The sequence below is a fragment of the Asterias rubens genome, chromosome 2 (genome assembly GCF_902459465.1).
Source record: "Asterias rubens chromosome 2, eAstRub1.3, whole genome shotgun sequence".
Taxonomy (NCBI): domain Eukaryota; kingdom Metazoa; phylum Echinodermata; class Asteroidea; order Forcipulatida; family Asteriidae; genus Asterias; species Asterias rubens.
Genome location: NC_047063.1, coordinates 6,343,216 through 6,369,507, shown reverse-complemented (window position 1 = coordinate 6,369,507; position 26,292 = coordinate 6,343,216). Strand labels below are relative to the sequence as shown.

General features: G+C 38.6%; 1 protein-coding gene across 5 annotated transcripts; it reads right to left on the bottom strand.

Annotated features, from left to right (window-relative positions):
• Positions 1 to 8,490: 8,490 nt before the first annotated feature.
• LOC117307232 (8-oxo-dGDP phosphatase NUDT18-like) lies at positions 8,491 to 26,000 on the bottom strand. 5 transcript variants are annotated; one of them, XM_033791919.1, is made up of 8 exons: positions 25,862 to 26,000; positions 20,205 to 20,272; positions 15,402 to 15,671; positions 14,091 to 14,217; positions 11,337 to 11,436; positions 10,368 to 10,508; positions 9,159 to 9,258; positions 8,491 to 8,828 (listed from the first exon to the last, which is right to left on the bottom strand). In XM_033791919.1, the coding sequence occupies exons 3-8, from the start codon at positions 15,663 to 15,665 to the stop codon at positions 8,598 to 8,600; spliced, it is 963 nt and encodes a 320-aa protein (XP_033647810.1). In that variant the 5' UTR covers positions 15,666 to 15,671; positions 20,205 to 20,272; positions 25,862 to 26,000; the 3' UTR covers positions 8,491 to 8,597. The 5 variants fall into 5 exon arrangements, with proteins under 5 accessions (XP_033647810.1, XP_033647813.1, XP_033647808.1 ...); XM_033791922.1 differs by lacking the exons at positions 20,205 to 20,272; positions 25,862 to 26,000 and adding an exon at positions 18,889 to 18,912; XM_033791917.1 differs by lacking the exons at positions 20,205 to 20,272; positions 25,862 to 26,000 and adding an exon at positions 17,493 to 17,519.
• Positions 26,001 to 26,292: the final 292 nt, after the last annotated feature.

The following is a 26,292-nucleotide window of genomic DNA, read 5'->3' as shown; positions in this document are numbered from 1 at the left end:
ATAACATAACAATCCTGTAAACATTTTAGCTCAATTGGTCGTTGAATTTGCCAGATAACAATGAAAGAAAAAAACATCCTTGTCTCACGGAGTTGTGTGCTTTCTGATGCTTGATTTCAAGACCTCAAATTCTAAATCTGAGGTCTCAAAATCAAATTCCTTGAAATTTGAATCCTTGAAAACTATGTTACTTCAGAGGGAGCCGTTTCTCACAATGCTTTATACCATCAACCTCTCCCCATTACTCATTACCAAGTAAGGTTTTATGCTTATAATTATTTTGAGTAATTACCAATAGTGTCTACGGGGCCTCTAATCATTCCTTAAATCAGCTGAGGTCAACTCCCTGGGAGTTCAAAGGGTAAATATAAGCCTCTCAGTGAGGGAGTACTAATAAGGACTTCACTATGTGCCTGACTTTCATACATAGAAACCCAAATTTAAAAATCGATACGTTTCAGCTTGCACACGAATGTGCTGTACGCCGCTGTTGGCTGCACCACCATTGCAGAGTTGCAGTAGCACGATGTTTTGTACATGATTACATACAAATCGTTTACTCTTTATGTCAATGGGAGACTTTCTGGGACGATAGAGGGCAGCAGACTTACCGGGTAAATCCAATGTTTTCAGAATTATGCGCATGTTCAGAACTACGTGAACAATGGAAATTTACCCGGTATGTCTGCTGCCGCCTAGCGTTGGAAAGTCTCCTATTAGTTGTCTTTCTCAATGGTTTAGAAAATATCCCTGACTGGAAAGCATGACATAACAATATATTAAACTCTGACTATTAATATTTGATCCTGACAACTGAGCAGACAATAGGTGAGTTTGTTTGTTTGTTTGTTTGGTTATTTCCAAATATTACAAAACAAATTTAAAAATAGACAGACGCAGATACTCACGGTATTGCCTCTTAAATGTGTACCGGCAAGGATTTGGGGGTTGAACAAAGAATTGACTAGAGTGGGATTCGAACCAACGACCTCCGGATTAACGTGCCGGCGCTCTACCAACTGAGCTATCTAGCCCTATATTGGCGGTGTCCCTATTTTGTCAATATTTTTGGCAAGGATTTTGGACAGAATTTGTGATTTATAAACAAAACGTAACTAAATGAGCTCTGCCAATGATCAGCCGATTGGTCTGAAGCCTTCCCACCTGTAAATCCAGTTATGTGACCCTCAAGCAGTAGGGTCGCAAAATAGCAATTGTGTATAAAATGAAAACCTTGCCAATGTATGATCTCTCTATTTTTTATAATTGGAAAAAAAACCAGCCTTGATCTAGCCCAAAATAAATCTTAATTTTTGTCAAATATTACTGGGTGTTAATCTTAAATTTTGAATTTTTTAATCTCGTTATATTTTGTGTATTTGTGTCAGTACAGTAGTGTAGATAGTTTTTGCATCAAACAAGGAAAGTGGACACATGTATTGTCTGATAATTTGTATCAGTGGTTAGTTTGAACTAGCTGGTTCACAATGTTATCAAATTGCAATCAGACACAAAGAAATTATGGTTTTGGACATCTTGTACATGACCATGATGACCATTGATTACATGTACATGTATTAAAGGGACTGGACACTATTGGTAATTACTCAAAACAATTGCTATTTGTTAGCATACAAAATGACTTGGTTACAGGCAAGGTTACAGGCAACAGTGAGCTGAAGTACTATCAATTCGCAACAATAAGTAAACATAATTAATAATAATAATAATAATAATTAAAACTTATAAAGCGCCATCTATCTAAGACTAAACTTATTCCGAGGCGCATAAAACAAACAAAGAGAGTAACAAAACAAAAACAAAAATACAAATTACGAAGCTTGGAAAGAAATAAGGGTACGTTGAATTAAAATGTTGAATTACATAAACGTGTTGGCAAAAATAAATGGTTAAAAACAGACAGAAAGTCAATCATAAGAAATTTTGAATAGGTGGGTTTTTAGCAGAGTTTTGAAAATATCCAGAGACGTTGTAGCTCGGATAAATAAAAAAAATTGTTGTTTCTTGCAACTTCGATGCCTAAAATGAGTCAAAGTTTTCACAGATTTGCTATTTTATGCCTTATGTTAGGATACACCAAGTGCGAAGACTAAGATTTGAAAATAATTATCATCTAGGTGTCCAGTGTCTTTAAGAATTGAAAGCCATGAATGAGTTCAGTTATAAGGTCACAGTAGTGATAGAGTACCGTAGGTGCGCCGTCATTTACGTCAACTCTTCCAGTACACTAATTAAGTTTGCTTGTAAATAAGCTTTTTCTATGCACCCAATCCAACTCGTAATCTTTTTAAATTGTATTTCATATTTTTATTATAGTTATGATTGATAATGATGCGCTAGAGTTAGTAAATTGATTTCATACATGTACATGCGTATGTATCGGTCTTTATATTATTAATGTTAACACTATATTTTATTATACATGTACTTCAAATCTTTTATACAACTGATGGGGTTTTAATGGGTCTACATCAATTTTCCCGATAATATTCTTGTTTCATATAACTTTCCATATGGCGCCACCAGTTTTTCACTCTTACAAAAAGGGATATCTCATTATTAGATACTATTATTTCATATCGAATGAAAAAGTGGTGGCGCCATACGGAAACTTTTTCCTGTTTCTCCAAAGGGGAAATTTTAGCAGTTTTTGCCGAGTTTTCTTCTATTGATGTGAAGTTTTACAAAAAGCGGTAAATTTACTTACTCAAAATCTCTGATAAATATGACCATCCATCTTGTCGAAGTGTCAGTCACCGACAGTAGAACCAACTGCAAACCACACAAATTGCAGCTAAGGTTCAGTCTATTTTCCACAGGTCAATGAGGCTTCAAATCACCCCAAAGTACTCAAAGCGAAGTCTTGTGGTACACAGTTGTAATGACAGTCAATAAGGGTTTTCTTGATAACCCTTAATGAAGCTTAAAACAAGTTATCAAGTCCAAGGAAGGAGCAAAGAACTGTTGCATCAAAAAACCATCCTCAAGCAGAGAACTGACAAAACAAGATGGCGCTGCCCATAACAAAACTGAAGCACATGTCAATAGTCAACTGCTATTGCATGTTGCAATTATACAAATGTACAAATAAATTGCTGTTGCATCACTTGCATTTAACAATAGATCACTACAGCTGTGATAAGCATTAAAGCCCGGTTCATACTTCCTTCAGATGTGAATGTGATACGAAATTTGACGTCACAGGGCTGTTTTCGCAGCGAATATTTCGCAGGAGTTGAACACAGTTCAACTGTTGCAAGTTATTTAATGCAAATATATTTGTATCGCATTTGCATTTGTAGGAAGTTTGAACTGGGCTTTAGCAGTTGGACAAGTTGTCAAGTGTTCATACTGTGATTCACTTGACACATTGATACAGGATAAGCATCATGCAGGGAGTGGTCTTCCAATTTCTGACAGGTCTCTTAAGATTTGAAGCTCCCTACATTATTTCTAGCACTATACATGTAGACCCTTTGTATATGACGTCACACTCGCAAGAAGCTACATCCCTGAGGCAAGAGGAGGCAGATCATTGAACGATAGCTATTCTTTGTGCGTAAAAACTTGCATGGACCTCAGCGAACTTGAAGAGTTTCGTGTTATGCATGTCTGGGGTCTATTGAGTTCTATAACCCCCTTGTGCAACATGAAACGCACCTCCGAACAATTATGCGCTTCACTTTGGGAGTAAAATCTTTTGTCGTATTTGTGCACAATGTTGACTCCCAAAATGGCAGACAGAGTATGCGCGTGTGAGTGTGATGCGCATTGTGCAATGGGTCTATAGGAATAAATGGTTTGATATCAAAGTTAAAGGTCCCTTGTCATCCATTTTATGGAGTCTAAATTTTGACTCCACAAAATGGCGTGTCGTGTTAGTTCACAACGTAAAAGGAAAAGCGTGCAATTTCGAGGCACATTTGTGTGGATCATTATATTCTACTTTTAAAACATCTTTCTAACTATATGCATTTCAAAACAAACGGTTTCAAATGCTTTTCAAAGACCAACTCGCCCGATCCAAGGCAAAGTGTCCCTTTAAATATAACCTGAAGATTTGCAAGGTGGAAGGACAATATTGTAAGAATTTGCAGTGACACTGTGTGGGGTGTTATAATATTTCTTTGTAGTATAAAAATGCCACGCTTTTATAATTTTTTTTTTTTTTGAATGAATAACCGTCATTGATTAAAATGAATAAATTAGAAGACTAAATATTTTTATCAGTACTTTCTTTTTATTAAAGTATAAAATAAAACTATAATACATGTAGCCAATAAAGCAAAATGAACAAACAACAGAGTAGTCTCTTTTTTTTGTGTTTGATTATAGACCTTTATCACGGTGCAGCCATCTTGAATTTTCCCCATTGATGTCAATGTAATCAAACCGAGGCTGGAAGAACAAAGTAGTCTGGCTCCCATTTGCAAAATGATTATTAGCATTCATTATTGTTATATGGAACATGACCAAGATGGAGGCAGCACGATAAAGGTATATACCCCCATCACTATGTCTGAAAAGTGTAGCCGAACAGGCTTAAACTGTAGGAAAACATGGAGTGGACGTTAATTTTTAGGGTCCGAACTTCATGGACGGGTTTGATCGGGCTGGTGCTCCAGAACTTTAATCCAGCTCAAAATGTTCAGGCGACCATCCCGTTCTGCAATTAGTCTTGAGTATGTCTTAAAACAATACAGGGGAAAAACTGCCCTTCCAAATTTGGTCAAAACAGTGGGAGAAATTTAGGCACAGCAACAACAAAACAAATTGTCCAGGGGTGGATTTCACAAAGAGTTAGGACAAGTCTCATCTCGAGTTAGGACCAGTTACTCGTCCTAACTTAGGACTATCCATGCAATTTGTATATCTTCTAGGACTAGTCCCAAGTTAGGACTAGTCCTAACTCTTTGTGAAATCGACCCCAGGTAAAGCAAAAGAGACTTTGGTACTTGTGTTTTATCTTTGTACAATTTGGATAAGTCAACCCTCTTGCCACACTTAACTAAAGAGTTCAAATATACCATCATGTTCAATGAAAACAAAATCCCTGCAACATTCACAACCTACCTACATCTAGGTATACATGTACATAGTATTTATTTGAAAACATAACTACATGCATGTTCTTTACAAGAAAGTATTACTGCGAGTTAAACTTGGGGAAAACTATTCCAAAGTGCCCACAATTTCAGGACATAAGTTAGTTTTGCTACCCATTTAGAGTATACATGTATTTGTGGTATAATGTACTTTTAATCACATGCACAATGAAAAAAACAAAAAAGAAAGGTGTCTAAGATTGGCAAGTTTGTTGGATGAGGACTTCATTTGAGGTTAGAGTTGATAAGAGTCGGTACTAGAGTAGATTAGTCTTGGTGCAAGACATTGTTATTCACTCAACTATCGCGATCCCGCACACACTTCTAACAACTGTTCTACTCGCTGCGCACATTACTACATGAACTATGGAGAGCGCTGTTAGAAAGCTTCCAGATCACCCAACCACACTCAAAACACTCTTGCTGGAGCGGTCGTAGACTGGGCCCCTGTCTTTATCCGCAAGGATAAGATGGGTACTTGCTTTTCAGAACCATTGATTTCATTGGATACAATCATTTCATTGGATAAATGTGCAGTGACGTAAACTTTCTATATCTGTGTTTCGATTGGTCCGAGGTGACGTTTGGCAGCTGCACTTGCGGTTGTCTGCATATGAACCTAGGTAAAAGGTGCAAATTGAAGGGGGTACGCTTTTCCTGAGCCTCGATGAGAGATGTCGGATGTTCAGGCTAGCGGGATCGCGGCTCACAGAAGCAGCTCTTTTAGTGAGATACATGTCGTCGCGACAAGTTTAGCGTTGAGTGTATGCGGCCTATGTTATTACCATCGAGTTTTACCAACTCAACAAGAATGTCTTGCACCATGACTAGGAGTTGATGAGAGTTGGTACGTAGGCCTAGAGCTACATGTACTAAGGGTTGGTTCTAGGCCTAGAGCTAATAAGGGTTGGTACTAACTGTTTGGTACTAACTGTTTTGTACCCTGTTACATGAATAAGATGAAGCAACACCTTGAACTGTGATAACACTCATTTCCTTGTGGTCATGACAGGCATGATATTTGGCCATTGGAAAAAAGTAGGATAATTTTAAGTACAAGGGCAGACCAAAATGTACACTGTAGTGTAGTACATGTGGTATTGGTTTTCATATACTTTTCAGGCTACATTTTAATAGCAATTTGGCTAATTTGTCAAAAGGCAAAGAAATCGCAAATCAGACTTTAGTAGGAAAAATATCATGCCTGCATTATAACAAAAGTACCCAGAAATTAAGATTCTCATCAAAATGAGATCAAGTTTCAAACTACTTGTTGAGATGTATTTCTCCATGCATCAAGCTGTCTATATAACTAAACCGATTTATTAAATACTTTAAAACGTTTGCAAGGTTTAAATAAGGGGTCTAACTTGTCAATCATATCAGATACTACACTAGGAATTCTAGTATTTCAGAACTTTGAAAGCTTCATGCAAAAATAGAAAGAAGAAAAAAAATAAGCATAACTCTAGGCGGGAAAGGTATAAAAAACAATTGGCTCTCTATCTTTAAGCCTAAAAAATAAAAGTTAACTTCATATATACAATATAGTTACATAAGCATTAAAATATTGCAAATATATATATATTTGTATTCCTTGTACACAGTTCGGCATTTGTGGAGATTACGATAAAGGAAACTCCAAAAGCACGATGTTGCAAACTGCACTTTTTTTTAAGGCCATTATGGAGGGAGGAGGGGGGGGGATATGAACATTATAATGTCTAAATGGATGCAGCAGTATAGGAGAATATGGAAGAGATACATGTATTTAGAATGTCCTGCAGTTTATGATTAAAGCGCAGTTCATATTCCTCCCAATGCGAAGCGAATTTTGGTGACGCAACCATCAATACCCTTTGTGATGCAATGAAAATCGCATCGCACGAAGCATTTGCAAGAAGTATGAGCCCGGATTCGGCTTCAGGCAACTTAATCTCAAACTATATGTAATGTACTAATACATATGTCTTGTGTATTTTGGCTGTAGTGTCAACTATTGTACATTGTTTGTACAACAAAGTTTCAAATAGCATCAAGAATTGTTGCACTAGCTTCAAGTTAAAAACTGAAAGCTGATACCAATGTTTTTATCAGAAAACTGATTGGGGATGTCCCAAAGGATTATCAAAACCAAATCACACTATGAATATAAGGTGTTACTGGTGTGTGTCTTATCAACTGCACATCAAACTGTACATGTGCAGAACAAAATATAAGATTAAAGTTCTACACACAGAGATGGAATTTTTAAAAATAAGAATAAAATAAAAACCATTGAAACAAGGTTTTTCCCTTAAATCAAGAAACAGCAGTGTGCACCTTTGAACTCTGTTCACACTGGAATCTCTGACCCTGGGGAGGCCCCATGAGTTTTTAAGACTCATGGTTACCCCGGCGCACTTTCACACTGTCCCCTCCTAGGTCCCTATTCCACAGGATTCCGGTGCATGTTTCAAGAATACCACAGGGTTTTACCGCTTACCCTTTACTCCAGAGCAGGGATGGCTATTTGCCATGGTTTGTTCATTTGTTGGGGGTACATCAGGGGTAATGTGATCAAAGTGTGAAAGGGCTGACGTTATACCCCAAGATTTCTCATGGGGAACAGAGTAGCAGCCCTGTATGCTTCAATTTTGAAGGGGCAAGGGCACTAAGGCATTTGCTCCTTGGTGAGAAGGCACCCTATGAGGAAATTGTAAACTTCTACTGGAGATTTAAAGACACTGGACACTATTGGTAATTGTCAAAGACCAGTTTTCTTACTTGGTGTATCTCAACAATATGCATAAAATAACAAACCTGAGCAAATTTGAGCTCAATTGGTCATAGAAGTTGTGAGATAATAATGAAAGAAAAAACACCCTTGTAGCACAAAGTTGTGTGCTTTCAGATGCTTGATTTCGAGACCTCAAGTTCTAAATCTGAGGTCTCGAAATCAAATTCATGGAAAATTACTTCTTTCGCGAAAACTACGATACTTCAGAGGGAGCTGTTTCTCACAATGTTTTGTACTATCAACCTCTCCCCATTACTTGTTACAAAGTAAGGTTTTATGGCAATAATTATTTTGAGTAATTACCAATAGTGTCCACTGCCTTTAAACTCTGTGAAGTATCAGGCCTGGAGTAGTGTAAAAAGGGGTCTAGATTGTGATATGATCACTTTGTAGTAAGTAACTTAGGGTGTGTTCGATAAGCTTCCCTGTGTTTGACCCCGTGGTGCTCACTCGGCTGAGCCCCTGACAAGAGCTAATCGAACAATCACTCACCCTCTTATGGTGACGTCATGCACCTGGGGCCAGCCCCCACGTGACCCACTCCACAAGCAGGGCACTTGGGGCTGACCTGGGTGAGCCCCTGGAATGACGTCAAAGCTATTCGAATGTATCGGGGCAGACCATGGTCGACCCAGGGAAGCTAATCGAACACACCCATCATATTTAAATAATCCCTTCCATCAGGAAGATCTCTAAGGACACTTGAGACAATGTTGCGATGGTATTTTGCTCCTTAAGACGGTTTTGAGTTCAGGGTTAGCGATATGATGCCATATATAGTTGGGATTCTTCAGTTCTCGTTGGAAGTCTGTTACAGCGAGTAGGTTGAGGCACACACCATCTGCTGAGCCATGGGGACGACCCATGTGCTCAATACACAACAAACCACGTAGGAAACAACCAGTACTGGCAGTGAAGATCTCCTAGTGTTAAGTTAAAGCAAACAATAAGAAACAAATGAGTAATTCAATTAACACTAAACTACCACCCTGCACCATGTACATGTATGTCATGGTCCAGTGGTTAGACTGCAGGACTTGCAATCACAAGGTTGTGGGTTCCAATCCCCAGCTAACCGCTGCTTTTACAATGACTAGAATAAATATCCCACCCGAGTAATATGCCTGTGATATTTTTTCACAGGACTCGGGGAAGTACATGGACTGAGTATACAGTGCTAACACACATTTTATCATTAAAATACTGACATATGGATATCACAAGCTGGTCAAAATTGTTGTTACATTTCTAACCTTGTCAATTGTCCGCAGTGCTTCTTCTGCAATGGATGTCCCTTTCACTATCGGGAAATGTGGTTTGTCCTCCATGCACAGCAAGACGTAAAACTCAGCTCTGATTGGGAAAAAAATAGAAACCAGTTAACGAACTTGCAAATTAGATCGAGAAACTGGGTTTACCAAGCGAGGTTGACATACTCTGGAACCTAGCTACGAAGCGTAGACAGAGGAGATCAGCACGAAGGACCCCAGCTGCCGTCTATGCGATAGAGTGTTTGAGAGAGGGAAATCCAACACTTTAAAGGGTGCAACAAACCTTGCATTAAACATATGCAACTCAAGGGCCGTCCAACTCATTTAACAGTTCTGCACCGTTTCTTTTCTGGCGAAAACACACTATATACTGTACATGTACAAATAATAAATATCAGAAACTAAAATAGTACATGTGTCTACCACATATCTACTCTACAAGACCTAATAATAATATAATAATAATATCAAAGTCTTATATAGCGCACGTATCTACCAAACAAGGTACTCAAGGCGCTGAGTATATACAAACCTTCAGAAAGATGTTGTTGCAGTGATGGAATCTGAGACCCAATTAGTTACCAACTTGAAGGTTTACAAGGTGCTACGGCGCATACAGCAGCCACAGCCAGGAACATCGGGGCGAACCCCTTCTCTTTTCAACAGTCACTGGGTTCTTTCACATGCGTTACACAACACATGGGACCAATTGCTTTATGTCCCATCCGAAGGACGAAGCAATGGTTAAGTGTCTTGCTTAAGGACACAAGTGTCATGAACCTAGAGGTTAAGAGCATCGGATTCAAGCTCTGGTGTTTCTGATCAGCAGAGTGTGGGTTCGAATCCCAGCCGTGACACTTGTGTCCTTAAGCAAAACACTTAGCCATTGCTTCGTCCTTCAGAAGAGAGGCAAAGCTGTTGGTCTCGTGTGGTGTGTAATGCACTTAAAAGAACCCAGTGCTCTTTTTGTGAAGAGAAGGAGTCCGCCCTGGTGTTCCTGGTCTGATCCGCAGCATTTTGCACCCTGGCACCTTGTAAACTCATTACATGATGCTATAAAGGAGTAGATCTCATACTTCAAAAAGCTCCACATTCCCTTGCAGGAAAAAAGACTGATACACCCTTAGGGTTGTGATCAAGCCCAAAATAAGAGCCGGGTATAATTATTATTATATGTGAAGTTTAACTTACTGATCACGCTTGACAACCATAGCCCGTATACACATTTGCTTATGTGCGTTATGTATTGGCAAGAGTGCTGCATGTCTATGCAGAGGATCTCTCTGTAGGTAGCTTATTGCAGACTGGATCAAGATGACTATATCATGCGCTCTGAATAAAACAACAAGAATAATAGTCAAATGTTAAACATTCATCCATCATTGAACAGAACAGGGTGTCTCAAAAAAAACTCACTATTGAAATGGCTGCCGAATAAAACATATATAATTGTGGGGGAAAAGGTTTATACGCATGGATAGCTTATGGACTCAACTTTTATATGACACCAAAAAGTCTCAAAATAATGTCATGCTTGGGTGAGCCCTGCTCACTTTTGTAAAGGGTATGAACATTAGGTTGCGCAGTAATTTGCCATCCCATTTGTGAGAGGTAAGTCCTTTGGAGCTTACAAAATTCACTCCAAGATGTCGGCTACTTATTCTTCAGTTAGCAGTGCTCACCCAAGCATGAATTACTTTCAGACCTGTTGGTGTCATATGAAAGTTGAGTCCATAAGCTACCCATACATATAAACCTTTTCCCCCAGAATCATGTATTTAATATTCGGCAGCCATTTCAAAAGTGTATAGTTTTTTTTGAGACACACGGTATATTGACATTTCAGCTCCTAGGTCAACCTTATGAACTAAACCCTGAATCGGACGGAGAAGCGTTACTGCTCAGGAACAATCTCAGACTGTGTACTCCTATTAGGGATTAGTCTTCCTGCATGAGCATATTCACTCAAACAAATTTGGCGACATCTCAAAAACATGACCACCTTTCCAAATAAAATGTCCACATTGTATACATCTACATTTATGTGCGACTAAAAGAATCGAACGGCTGCAGAAACCAAAGTTATACTCTACCCTTTAACCTTTTCTACATATATGCAGGATTTAACCATAAAATGTCCTTTGGACCGGGCATTCTCACCTTAGTCTGATTCCGACTTCAGTTTTTATGTCTGGAACACTAAACCATCTTGCCTGTAAGGATTCTTTATCTGCCTCATTCAGTGTCTTTAATCTTCCACCTTTACCAAAACAAGTGGATAAGAAAACAGTTAACTTCAAGATTAAGGTACAAAGCACAATACATTCTTTATCTTATGTCTTAATAATATGGGAAACTTATAATGTGCCATGTCTGTCACAGGTGACACTCCTGGCGCAGGAATCCTAACGATGCTTACAACTAGGAACTAATAAAACAACATAAACATAAGGAGAAACAGCTTGTTCGAAGAGATGGCTTTTGAGTTTGTTCTTGAAAGAGTTGAATGAAGTTTCCTTTCTCAGTTTGATGGGGAGTGAGTTCCATAGTGAATGACCCAACCTAGAGAAAGAACGGTTTCCCCAGGAGTGATGAGAGAGGAGTACTCGAAGAAGGTTTGTGTCCAAGGAACGAAGCCGTTGATTACACCAAACTCTTCCTAACTTAGGATTCATCTTAGGACTTAGGCAATTTAAGTTCCGTATTCATTGACGTTAGGATACATTGAACCCTTGAGATAGGATTAATCCTAGCGTTTCGTGAAATCCGCTACAGGATACAGGATCTTATTCTTCCTCTACAGTTACCAGTTCTTCAACCATTTGTTCTACTTGACGAGAGACAACAAGCTATGATTGGTACATGTATGAAGATAAACAACATCAATTAGTTATGAAGAGTACTAATGAAGATTTTATCTCAATCATGACCATGACCGATCAAATCTCACTTGTGTGACATGAAATCAAGTTTCAACAACTTCAAATATAAAGCGATAAACCTGATAAACCGCAGGGTTTCAGTATGATATTAGAAAGTATTAGATGTCAAATTACTTTTACTATCTATCATTATAAAAGTGAAGCAATACAAGCAGATGAGGAAGCATAGGGTGCGTTCGATTAGCTTCCCTGGGTCGACCCCGATCTGCCACCAATACGTTTGAATAGCTTTGACGTCATTCCAGGGGCTCACCCAAGACAGCCCCCAATGCCCTGCCTGTGGAGCGGGTCACTTGGGGCACTGGCCCGAGGTGCTTGATGTCAAAGGTGTCAGGAGAGGGCGAGTGATTGTTCGATTACATTGTGTGTAGCTCTTGTCAGGGGCTCACCCAAATAAAGCACCGCAGGGTCGACCAGGGGAAGCTACATGTAATCGAATGCACCCTTACTTTGAAACATGTTCCATTAAATGTCCAGTTTCTACCCATTGTACACAACCAGGGTCTCATAATAAATTTTGAATAAATCAATTGTAGATTGCCCATTTCCGATGTACGCCATTGAAGCATGTTAAATAATTACTTTCAAGATACCTACGCAAATACACAGGAACCCCTCAAATTTGAAATATTTCTTGCCGCAGGAATAGGACAAAGCCAAATAGACAGTGCTTTACACTTATCAGTTTTAGAGCAATCCAGTAAGCCCTGCCCACCATAGTGATTATCCATTAAAGGCAGTGGACACTATTGGTAATTACTCAAAATATTTATTAACATAAAACCTTTCTTGGTGACGAGTAATGGGGAGAGGTTGATGGTATAAAACATTGTGAGAAACGGCTCCCTCTGAAGTGCCATAGTTTTCGAGAAAGACGTAATTTTCCACAAAATTGATTTCGAGACCTCAGGTTTAGAACTTGAGGTCTCGAAATCAACCATCTAATGCACACAACTTCGTGTGACAAGGGTAGTTTTTTCTTTCATTATTATCTCGCAAGTTCGATGACCGATTGAGCTTAAATTTTCACAGGTTAGTTTTTTTATGCATATGTTGAGATACACCAACTGTGAAGGCTAGTCTTTAATAACTACCAATAGTGTCCACTGCCTTTAACAATGCCAAAGTGGATAACGCCTTAGACCCATTTTATGCATCTTGCTCTCTTTCCCTGGTGCCACACAATAAAAACAACGTCATAAAGGAAGTGAAATTCATGCATAAGTTTCTAGAGATCTTTGATCATCATGTCTAGTTCTTGGTCTAGACCATCAGGTTTTGTTCTCAGACATCAGGTCTTAGTCTTGGTCTGGAACCATCAGGTCTTGGTCTTGGATCATAAGGGCCAAGGTCTTGGATCATAAGGGCCAAGGTCTTAGACCATTAGGTCCCGGTCTTCGACTATCAGGTCTTGGTCTTGGATTATAAGGTATAGGTCTTGGTCTTGGATCATAAGGTCTCAGTCTTGGATCATCAGGTCTCAGTCTTGGAACATCAGGTCTTGGTCTTGGACCATCAGGTCTTGGTCTTGGATCATAAGGTCTCAGTCTTGGACCATCAGGTCTTGGTCTTGGATCATCGGGTCTTGGTCTTGGACCATCAGGTCTTGGTCTTGGATCATCGGGTCTTGGTCTTGGTCCATCAGGTCTTGGTCTTGGATCATAAGGTCTCAGTCTTGGACCATCAGGTCTTGGTCTTGGATCATCGGGTCTAGGTCTTGGTCTTGGACCATCCTGACCATCCTGATGGTCCAGAAGGTCTCAGTCTTGGACCATCAGGTCTTGGTCTTGGACCATCAGGTCTTGGACCATCAGGTCTTGGTCTTGGTCCATCAGGTCTTGGACCATCGGGTCTCGGTCTCAGGCTTGGACCATCAAGTTACAGTCTCGTTCTTGGTCTTGGACCTTCAGGTATTGCTCTTAATTACCAACCATCATGTGTCGGTCTTAGGTTAGACACAATACTGACGTACCTGTTATATGACCAATGAATGTAAATCTGATCCAATATCCAAATAGATGATTACTCTCTACAAGTACAACCGATGATGGTTCAAACATCAACCCTGTTTCTTCAATAACTTCCCTCTTCACAGCTTCCTACAGAAAAGAAGAACATCAACATCAAACATGGTTACAAACAACCACTTTGAAGTAATTAAGTTTAAAGACACTGGACACTTATTGGTAATTGGCAAAGACCAGTCTTCTCTCTTGGTGTATCTCAACATATGCATAAAATATCAAACCTGTGAAAATTTGAGCTCAATTGGTCGTCAAAGTTGCAAGATAATAATGAAAGAAAAAACACCCTTGTCACACAAAGTTGTGTGCTTTCAGATGCTTGATTTCGAGAACTCAAATTCTAAATCTGAGGTCTTGAAATCAAATTCTTGGAAAATGAAAACTTCTTGAAAACTACGTCACTTCAGAGGGAGCCGTTTCTCACAGTTTTTTACTATCAACCTCTCCCCATTACTCGTTACCAAGTAAGGTTTTATGCTAATAATTATTTTGAGTAATTACGAATAGTGTCCACTGTCTTTAAGAAAAAGAGGTAATTTTTCACCCATAGCAACTTTGATGACCAACTGAGTTCAAATTGTCACAGGCTTGTTTTTTTACGCAAATGTTGGGATACACCAAGTGAGAAAGACTACTGGTCTTTGACAATAACCAAAGTATAATCTGCCTTTACAACGTAAGTTCTTTTAGCAAAAAATTGATCAAGTGAGATTACATTAATTCTCAAATAAACCTCAAATCCTGCCTGCCCATTTTGCTACCCTTTAATGCAACTTTAAAGCCATTGGACACTTTCAGTAAACAGTATTGTCCAAAGGCCCACACTTCGTGTATCACAACTCCTATATAAAATAACAAACCTGTGAAAATTTAGGCTCAATCGGTCATCAGAGTCGGGAGAAAATAACGGAAAAACCCTCCCTTGTTTCTGCACGATTCGCCGTGTCATGACATGTGTTTTAAATAAATCCTTAATTCTTGATAACGAGAATTGATAATTGTATTAATGTTTTCTCAAAAAGTAAAGCATTTCATGGAATAATATTTCAAGAGAAGTCTTTCACCATTACCTTCTGTAAACCCTGTAAGTTATTTGTAAATCTGTTAACTTTTATATATTTTTTCTGTTCCAAAAGTGTATAATGGCTTTAATGTCTTCGTTTTTGGCAATGAATAGGGAAAACAAACCAACAGTTAGGTTTCTCTTTTACCTAATTGTATAAAAAGAAAAGATAAACACAATAAAACAGGAAACCTACCTGAAGTGTTTCATTCGGTTCTGCTCGTCCAGCAGGTAAATACCAGCGCCCATGACAAGACTCCTTAGCCTCTTGAATTAAGACTACTCGATAATCCTCATCCAGGATGACTGCTGCTACTATAATACCCAAGTTATCGTTCAATACTAGAGGGCGCTGGTGGGTTCTCGCTGGTGCGTTGAACATTAAGTCATACTTAGGGATAGGTGCAGCGGGAGGAGTGCCTGTTAGTAGCTTACCAAGACAGTGTTCGATATCAGACATGGTGTACTGCATACAGAGAGAGAGAGAGAGAGAGATAGAGAGAGAGAGAAGAAAACAAAGTAGTGAGACAGGTTTTATAGGATGTAAGCCATTATATCACCATTACTAAATACACTCTACAAGCCTTTTTTACACTGTCTCTTGTTCACAAGGAGTACGGTATAGCCCGCGGAGGCCCGGGACCTTTTTTACCCCCATGGTTACCCATCTGCACTTTCACACCGTGTCCCTTTCCCAAGGCGTTCCAGTGGCACGATTCAAAAACACAGCTAACCCCTACATATGTACTCTGGAGCAGGGGTGGCTATTCCAGGGGTACAGTATGTCCATTTGCCAGGGCAGACCGTGGCAGATCGTGGGCAGACCGGGGGCAAATCGATCTTAGTGTAAAAAGGCTGGCCGTTATTCCCCGGGGATGTACGGGGAATAGAGTAGGGTGAAAAGGGCTATACTAAAGAAAAAAAGTATTCAAAAGCAACAACAATACATACAGCCAAATACAAAAGTAGTTTTTTTCTGTTAGTAAATGAAACTCTCCAATATAAAACTGACAGTTGGAAAATGACTCATACAACCCATTGAAATACAGTATTCCCTGAAACCTGATGTCAAGTTTCTATATGTAATAAATCATTTATTAAAACTACACTTAAAGAAATGCAACTGTACAGTTTCAAAAGTAAAAGGAAATTGCTAGGAACCAAAATACTTTTTACAGTAGTTTTCAATTTCCATTAGCACATATGCAAGCCTAAAGTACATGTACATGTAGATGCTAATAATCAGTCTTCTTGATAAATTTCAAATGCTGACTTATTGGATTTGTACTAATCTCTCTCTTGGCTTGGCTGTGCGTAAGATGCTTTTATGAAGGCATTCCTCTCCTTGGTGGTTGACGAGGTCCATGCGTGTCTGTGGCGTGTCGTGGCCTAGCGGTTAAGAGCACCGCACTCAAGCTCCGGTGTTTCTGATTAGCAGAGTGTGGGTTTGAGTCCCAGTCGTGACACCCCTGTACTCTAAAAGCAAGACACTTAACCATGCCTTTGGTCCTGTGTGTTGTGTAAAGCACGTAAAATAACCCAGTCCACTTATCTAAAAGGGGTTCGCCCTGGTGTGCCACAGCACCTTGTAAACCATTACATGGTGCTATGTAAAAGGAGTACAATGTCGGTCTCATAATTCAAACGTAGTCCCACAGAACTTGCAGGAAAATACTGAATGTTAAAGCGCCTTGAGCGTCACTGAGTAACAGATGTAAGCGTTATATAAGAAGCCCGAACTATAATGATTATTATTATGCAGGATAGGCAGGTCCAATAAATCCCAGTGGATATTACATGTATGTAAAGCAACAGTAGCACCTATTTCATGACATTTGCCCGAAGATGACTAGAGCAATTAGTTGAGACCAATTAACTCACTCTGTGGCAGTGAAGCAAAATAATGAGAAGTCCCCTCGATCCACTAAGCGAAAGTAGTAACCCCGGCTGAATTCCTACTTGCCCAATTACATGTAGTACTTAATAAGCTGGACATTTCTTTTCAGAACGTCTCCCGAATTCCGCGGCAGTAGAATAAATAGCAAGACAAATTCTCAAAGAACAAATCCACACAGCATAGTAAATATACACACGGTATTAGCACAAACTGAATAGGACCTAATACATCGATACGTACCTCAACAAGCAATGCCTCAAAACACTATGTATAGCTGCATACTCTTCAACATTTTATGTATGATCAAACTATGATGAACAAATGTAAATTTGGGCTGAATGGGAAAAGGGTCCCTACTAACTGAGAGAAAGAATCAAACATTATACAAACCAAGATAAACATTACATGACAAGGACAAGCAAATAATTGCTGGACAGTCTGGCCTATGCATACACAGCATCACATCATGATGTATTTGTCTATAGTGTACTTTATAATTGCTTGACAGTCTGGCCTATGCATACACAGCATCACATCACGATGTATTTGTCTATAGTGTACATGTACTTTATTTGAATAGGGTTTACATTATTCCCTCTCAAATAGCATTTACTACATAGGCCTACATAAAGAATTTAGACAATTGTGATTTCAATTATTATAGAACCATATTACTTGACAATCAGGATTGTTAAGGAATCTCTCATCCTACCTTAGCCAGTAATACATAACCTTGCTTTGTTTGTTTCCAATCAATTTTGTGTTTTGTACTTAAATAGCTATTTTAATACTTCTTAATGGGTTTTTTTCTCTCTATATTTTAAACGCAATTCAGCCTCTGGCTGCCAAGTTTGAATAAGGGAATCAATGTGTGGTGAAGAGGTTTGCAACTAGTGGTTTAATCCCAACGAGGCCTGGTTCTTGATAATTTTACCGAGACTGAGTCGAGGTAAATTATCAAGAACCAGGCCTCGGCGGGTTTAAACCACTAGTTGAAAACCGATTCAACACACTTTGATTCCCATTCATAAATATATTTTCGGTCAAAAACATCAACACTTTTTGGTCAAAAAGTAAAATAAATGCAAAAATTATAATTGTTCAATGATTTCTTTCAACACAACACCCCTCCAGCTATGAAATGGTAAAGCCCTCCGTCGCTTTCGAGTAAACAACTCCTTATAAGGGAATGCTGTGCGCGTATCGCGTGATGTGGCACAACTGTTTCAGCCGTTGCTCTCGACCAATAGGAATGAAGAAACTGTCTTATAAGGTCAGGTGTAAGCTCGCGTGTCACGCCCATGTTTCAACACTTTTTACTGGTCATAAACAAAGGTTTATACACACCCACGTAACACGCTCTCCACCAATAGAAATAGCGAAACTGTAGAGGTATGTATGAATATTTTTTTTTATAAACCAGTTAATAATAATTTGTCATTATCAATAATGAGTATGACCTACATGATACCATTTAGGGAATTGCATAGTTGTCAGTGCCTAAAGGTATTAAATAAAGGCAATAAAATAAACAATATAGCAAAATTATGCAGAAAACAATGGCAAAGTATGCTAATGAACTACATATGTATTTTTTCTTGTAAATAGCTGCAGGAGTATGCAAGAAATTACAGCAAAAGTATGCAATAGCAGGAATTTGAATAAAATAAAGAAATAAAAAACTTGGTTTGAATGAATGGTTAAAAAAGCTGAAATGTTTGTACTAAAAGTTACAGTAACTGAGATAAAAGATTAAAAAAACATGTTAAAATGCGTTCATACATACCTACTAAATTGCTAACCGATTTAAAGCTGCTCTGACTTCAATACCTACTCAAAGCTTAATGCACACTGTATGAATGTGTGATGATATCAAGCACACAGCCAGGTGATTCTACTATACTGATCTACACATGCTCTAAAAAAGACACGTTTGTGGATAAAAACCTGGATACCGCGTTCATTTCCTGATGATTTGAAGGAAATGTATATAAATAATATCACCTTACCCAAGGCTTCCCTCCACTTCCTGTTGTGTAATATTTATGAGCTATGACTCCCTGCCCAAACAGGAAACTTATTGAAAACAACTAGAATACACATTTTTTCACGATCATAAATCAATAAATTCTGTCAAAGTTTTGAGAAACTGGTTCCTAGAAAGTGGGATTTGGGTTAAATATTAACACCTCAAAATAGAGGATACATTTGCATAGGCTTTATAGGTTTCACCATTTTGTGTAGAATAACCATTTTGATCAATGTTAAGAATTTGGACTTTAGGTATTTGCACATGACGTAATTGACTGCCACTGGTAGACTTTCAAGCATGCTAGTTTCATTAAAGACACTGGACACTATTGGTAATTGTCAAAGACCAGTCTTCTCACTTGGTGTATCTCAACATTATGCATAAAATGGAAGAATGGAAGAAAAAACACCACACCCTTGTCACACGAAGTTGTGTGCTTTCAGATGCTTGATTTTGAGACCTCAAAATCAAATTCGTGGAAAATTACTTCTTTCTCGAAAACTATGTCACTTCAGAGGGAGCCGTTTCTCACAATGTTTTATACTATCAACCTCTCCCCATTACATGTTACCAAGTAAGGTTTTATGCTAATAACTATTTTGAGTAAATACCAATAGTGTCCACTGCCTTTAAGTAGGACGGCCATTGCAAGGGGTCTATGGTATGAGGTACATTGTATTACTTTTTGAAAGTGTCGTGGCCGAGCGGTTAAGAGCACTAAATTCAAACTCTGGTGTTTCTGATCAGCAGAGTGTGGGTTCGAATCCCCAGCCGTCACACTGTGTCCTTGAGCAATACACTTAACCATTGCTTTGTCTTTCGGATGGGACGTTAATCCGTTGGCCCCATGTGTTGTGTAGGGTGGTAAAGAACCCAGAGTGCACTATCAAAAAGAGAAGGGGTTGTCTACTCCCCAAGGGTAATAATGTCGCAACATTTTGAGACACCCCGCGAGCGTAAAAAGCGCTAAACAAAAATGGGTATTATTATTATTATCACACCTTGGACAAGCAATTAGCTTTTTAGGTAGATATTCATGGACACCTCCCTATATATATGCATAAACTCACCTGTATTTATGTATTCCATTCGTTCATACACCTATGATCTGCAGTTTGAAGTTCATACTCTGATAGATCTACAGTCAGAAACAGAAAGAACGAGGAGTGAAGAAAAACCCAGGGTTGAAAAAATGCACCAGGAAATGGACGTATAATTTATTTGTTTTTGCAGCAAATAACCGGTTGTAGCTTTTTCCTGTCATTCTTTCACATTACTTTTGGTCATCCTGGACTCTCAGACTCAAAGTATGGCCGAGTGGTTAAGAGCATCGAATTCAAATTCTTACAAGTGCAGTCACCGGAGTGTGGGTTCGAATTCTGGTCGTGACACTTGTGTCATTGAGCAAGTTACTTTACTATAATTGCTTCTCTTCACCCAGGCGTATAAATGGGTACCCGCGAGTGCGAGGGTAGAGGTTGATATTGTGTATGAAAGACCCCTCAAAGCGCCACGGCAGCTCGGAGCTGTATGCTCCCCAGGGGGCTGAGAAAGATTAAAGGGATGTTATTGGCCCAATGACCAGGGCACTAATGTAAAGCGCATTGATACGGTAAATTGTGAAATGCGCTATTTAAGATTTTTTTATTATTTCAATAAAAATTGGTTTCCAAGTCAGAATGGGGCCTACACATAATTGGTTCCCTCGTAATAACAATGCAATGGGCCCGGATGTAATTTAAACACCAATTACAAAGGATGTTTACTTTTACTTGCTCAGAACTGTTGTTTCAGGCTGTTGTATTATATTGTGAAAACAAACTTGGTACCAAGTGGACCATAGACCAGCATTGCTTAAAGGCAGTGGACACATGTAGGTAATTACTTAAAATAACCCTAGCATAAAACCTTACTTGGTAACGAGTAATGGAGACCTGTTGATAGTATAAAACACTGTTTTTTTCATTATTACAGGTTTGTTATGTTGAAATACATCAGGTTTGTTATGTTTTGAGAAGACTGGTCTTTGACACTTACCAGTAGTGTTCAGTGTCTTTAATATAAGCTGGTTCCCTCTTGCATTGGCTGTCAAACAGAAACTTGCCTCTTGCATTGGCTGTCAAACAGAAACTTGCCCGCTTAACAAAACATGTCAATGGTGTCAACAAGTGTTTTTTTTGTGTAGGATTACAATAATGATAATGTGTCAGCATTCAAATGTAATTCTCTGATTTTCCATTCCCAGGTACATGTAATGTACTATTTTTATTGCAATGTTTTGTGTTTTTAACTTGTGTGTTCCTACATTGTGGGATGCTGTTCTCAATGACCCAATTCACATGACCTCATTATTACTCAGGATTTAACTTGGTTGCACCATACCAGATACCCTGACTTTTACACATAATAGGCAACTCAGGGCAGTTGGACATGCACCATGTCTTAAAGGGAAAGTACACATTTGGTAATTGTCAACGACCAGTCTTCTAACTTTGTGTATCCCAGCATTTAAGCATAAAATAACAAGCCTGTGAAACGTTGAACCAAATTGTTCATCGAAGTTGCGAGAAAATGAAGAGAGAAAAAAAAACCTTGTTGAACGAATTTGTGTGCTTTCAGCAGTCTTTTATTATTTTAGTTAGAAATAACCTCTTAATCAAACTCTATGCTACATATGTACTTCAGAGGGAGCTTTTTCTCACAATGTTTTATACTATCAACAGCTCTCCAATGCTCGTTACCAAGTCAGTTTTTAAGTTAATATTTGTTTTGAGTAATTACCAATCATGTACCTTCCCTTTAAGGTAATTTGGCTCCCAAAATGAAACATTTATAAGCATTGTTAAAGCGCCTTGAGCATCACTGTGTGACAGTAGCGCGTTATATTATAAGAAGCCAAGTCCCTACACATTCTGACTTGGAAACCAATTTTTATTGAAATAATAAAAAATTCTTAAATAGCGCATTTCACAATTTACCGTATCAATGCGCTTTACATTAGTGCCCTGGTCATTGGGCCAATAACATCCCTTTAATCTTTCTCAGCCCCCTGGGGAGCATACAGCTCTGAGCTGCCGTGGCGCTTTGAGGGGTCTTTCATACACAATATCAACCTCTACCCTCGCACTCGCGGGTACCCATTTATACGCCTGGGTGAAGAGAAGCAATTATAGTAAAGTAACTTGCTCAATGACACAAGTGTCATGACTGGGATTCGAACCCACACTTCGGTGACTTAACCACCAGAACTTGAATTCGATGCTCTTAACCACTCGGCCATGACACGTCCCCTCTACAATTTATGTATACGTAAAGGCCTATTCCTGTTATTTACTGGGAACTAAGTTGAAAAGGCGAAGAGTCAATTGTCATTTCATAAACAGGAACCTACTCAGAATTCCTCCAAATTATGGCTTAAAGGTAGTAAACCAGGTTAATGTTACTCCTCGTTTTACTTATTTCATTGTTTTTGTTAAACCAGCTTTTGTTACCCCTCGTTTTACTTATTGTATTGTTTTTGTAACATTTATTATTAATTCATTTTTCTGAATGATTAGATAGGCCAATTATTATTAGACTTATGCTTTTTATATAGACCTGTACAGTTTTAAACCATGCTTTTGCTACAAAACATTTACTACAGTAAATGTAATGTAGTGGTAACAACATAGGCCCAGTTTAGCTGTAACATGTCGCAACTATTCCACCAATAGAGGGCATTTCTGTAAGTCGCAATCCAGCATGTGAGTGTGATGGGGTGATCTTAAAGTTTTCCAACAGCGTCCACTATTGTTTGATAGTAATGTGCGCGGCTAGGAGAGCAGGGGATCGCGACAGTTGAGTGATAGTGCACACATGTATTGTCTTGCACCAAGCCCAAGTGCCAAGACTATATAGTACACAATGCATGTTGTATTGCTGCAGTGCGTGCACGCCATATTATGAGTGAATGCCGGGCAATGTTAATGGACAGCGCACACGCATTGTTTAGTCTAACCTCCCAAAACGATGACAGCAGTTTTGGATTTTTGCTTTATTCTGTCCAGAGAGTCATTGAGCTGATGAAGATTTAGAGTTTGTCTGTCTTTGGTGGGCGGTAAAAGGATCCGATAAGAAGTGGTCTTGAGGATCCGATAAGAAGTGGTCTTGAGGATCCGATAAGAAGTGGTCTTGAGGATCCGATAAGAAGTGGTCTTGACCACTTCTTATCGGATCTTTTTTACATGGTATAAAGATGGTCATGATGGGTAACTCCCTTTGAAATATTTTTGTTTGAATTGCTATACTTTTTGAGAAATTAGTAAAACAATTAGTTTTGATCCCACGAGTCGAAAACTCGATGTTTGAAAACAGCGAAAATACTTTGGGTTTCTGGTGATTGCAATATAATATTTACGAAGATATGTTTTACGTTTATTTGTGAATTGATTTTAGTTTTGATGCTTTTTTTTATCACAGTATATTCACAGTATATTTTGGTGAGAAATCTTTTATGTTCATTAGCCTAAGTTATGGCTTTTATTTAGTGAGGTAAGTGTAAAGGTTGTGTAAGTAAATACAAGAAAACTACATTTTCAATTAAATACTTTGTTACAACGGGAGAATTTTTGTACAAATTTGTTGTTTTTCAATTAGTTAGGCCTAGGATCCCCTGTCTTGAGTCAAGTTAAAAACAAAAAAACTTCAAAAAAAAAAAAAAAAAAAACTGTTTACCAACGGAATAATGTTTGTAAAAAATTGTGGTTTATCCTCAGCAAAAATGTATAAATTCTTTAAGGATTCCCTTCATTGAAACAATAGCCAAAAATGCATAGGGGGCGACTGTGTTGGGGGGGACTTTGTTGGGGGCGACTTTGTTGGGGGGCGACTTTGTCGGGGGGGCGACTGTGTCGGGAGGGCAACTTAGAAGGGGGCGACATTGTGAGGGGGCGAGTTTGTACACGGAGGGGGCGAGCTTGCTGGGGGCTACTTTGTAGGGGGCGACTTTGCAGGGGGCGACTTTACCAGGGGGCGAGATGACTGGCATTCAGACATACGTTGAAGAAATATCTGCAGTGACTGCAAGTGTTCTGTGAGACTCTGTGTATGACTCTATAGCCAGCAGTTGTCTTCATTTTATTCACAATGTTTGTTATGACATTTTTAAAAATTACCAAGGTAATTTGCAAAAAAAATGAAAATTAAATAAAAAGTGTGAATAATGGTTGGCTTTTAAATCTGATTTTTATTTATTTTTAATAAAAAAAATTCCCCTTAATATTTATAAAAAAGCGTAAAAATAAAAAGTGATAATTGAATCACCAAGCTGATGTTTAAATTTTAATATTTATAATAATATTGATACGAGTACGAGGGTTAACAAAAAAATCTCAACAAATATTAGAAAATAATTTAAGGCACATGGCTCTATATTTTTTTTCCCAGAATGTTCAGAATGATCAACCTTTTTCAATGGGCAATTTTTTTTGGATAACTTTCCGTATGGCGCCACCACTTTTTCACTCATTTTTACAAAAAGGGATATCTCATTGAGGTCAATTATATTATCGTAGCGTCATACGTTATCAACCCTCATATGTTTTCGGTTCCCAACTTTGATTCACGTTTACCGCGAGATTGTGCAAGCTGCACCGGTGACAGAAGCTATGCAGTTTACTCACAGTCTGTATTTTCATAAGGCTTAATCATGCTGAGAAAAAGTTTCCTGTCGTTGGTTAAAATGCTCAAACAAATTTATAAAATGAATGATTTTTGGTACTAATCACTAGTGCATTATTATGCCAACATTCAAATGAGTCAAAGAAACATCATCCAACCTCGAAAGTTCAAAAACAAAATTACTATCTGCTAGATTTAGTTTCATTCTGCTTTAGTCACTAGATGGATCACGTGAGGTGGTTACTATTTGAGATTCTATGGTGTGCAAATGTGGGAAAAATATTAAAATATTTTCAGTGAAAATGAATTTTTTTTTTTTTTTTTTTTTAATTTACTGCATACTGTAACAAATTCCGATAAGCGTAATGAATATTAAGTCTACATTAAAGAGAAAATATCATAGATTGGTTTCTTATCTCCTGACACCAAACATTACTGGTCTGAAATGGGGGAAAACGGATTGTTATGAAGTGTGTGTGTTTCAAGGGGGGGATTCTAATACTAAATAGAGTAGCCAAAATGCCTTAGGACAAAAATGTAATGAAATTTGTTAAGTAGTAATTGAATAATATTTTTGATTTATTTTGCACGCCATACTAGCTTCTGAATATTCAATAAAATACCAACCAATGAAAGGTGTGAAAATATATGACGTTGCTCCAATGTCATGCATGCATAAGCACTGTTAATGGCGGACTGTCTCTCGAAACGTAAAACCAAAACTTTAAAAATTGGATAGATGATTTGAAAAAAAACACATTTAGTTTTTGATTGTGAACAATTTTCCTGTTATCCTATTGAAAACACATGACACCAGGATACTGTTCATTTCGAATGAAAAAGTGGTGGCGCCATACGTAAAGTTATCCCTCAGTTTTGGTCAAGGGAGAGGAGACTCTTTGCTTGGCAAATAAAACCAAAATGTTTGTATCTAGCTAGGGTAGGGACTGTTTACATCGCGCACAGAGAGAGGTAAATAAAAGATTTGCCACGATTTTAGGGACACCTAGAAAACAGGACCTCCTACTCCTACGATGTATTGTAAGCAGTAAATGAATGAGTAGCTTACCTTATTTTAGTCGGAAACACATTTCGAAAATCCACTGCTGTAGTTGTTTGTCAACTTTCACTGGCTAAGGAAAGGACCGTTTCACATCATCCGTCGCATGGGCGCTGACATCATTACTTTTCATAACAAGCAGCATGCACGCGTGACACCCAACCCAACGGTTGGCTGGCCTGGGTCACGGGAGGTCACGGCGCGGTCCTTCAGTTGTTTCATCCTAACTTTAGAATCGTCCCAACTGTAGTTGGGACCTTTGTGACATCCCAACTATAGATGGATCCAGAGATCTGTAATCAACTAGTCTTGTCTCGTGTTGATATGTCACCATGTTTTCAACGTAGAGGGCGCAGTCACTCAAGAACAACTCTCACGACACGACCGCTCTACGTGCTCTTCTTGCCCTTCATGAGTGATAGCGCCCTCTATGTTGGGGA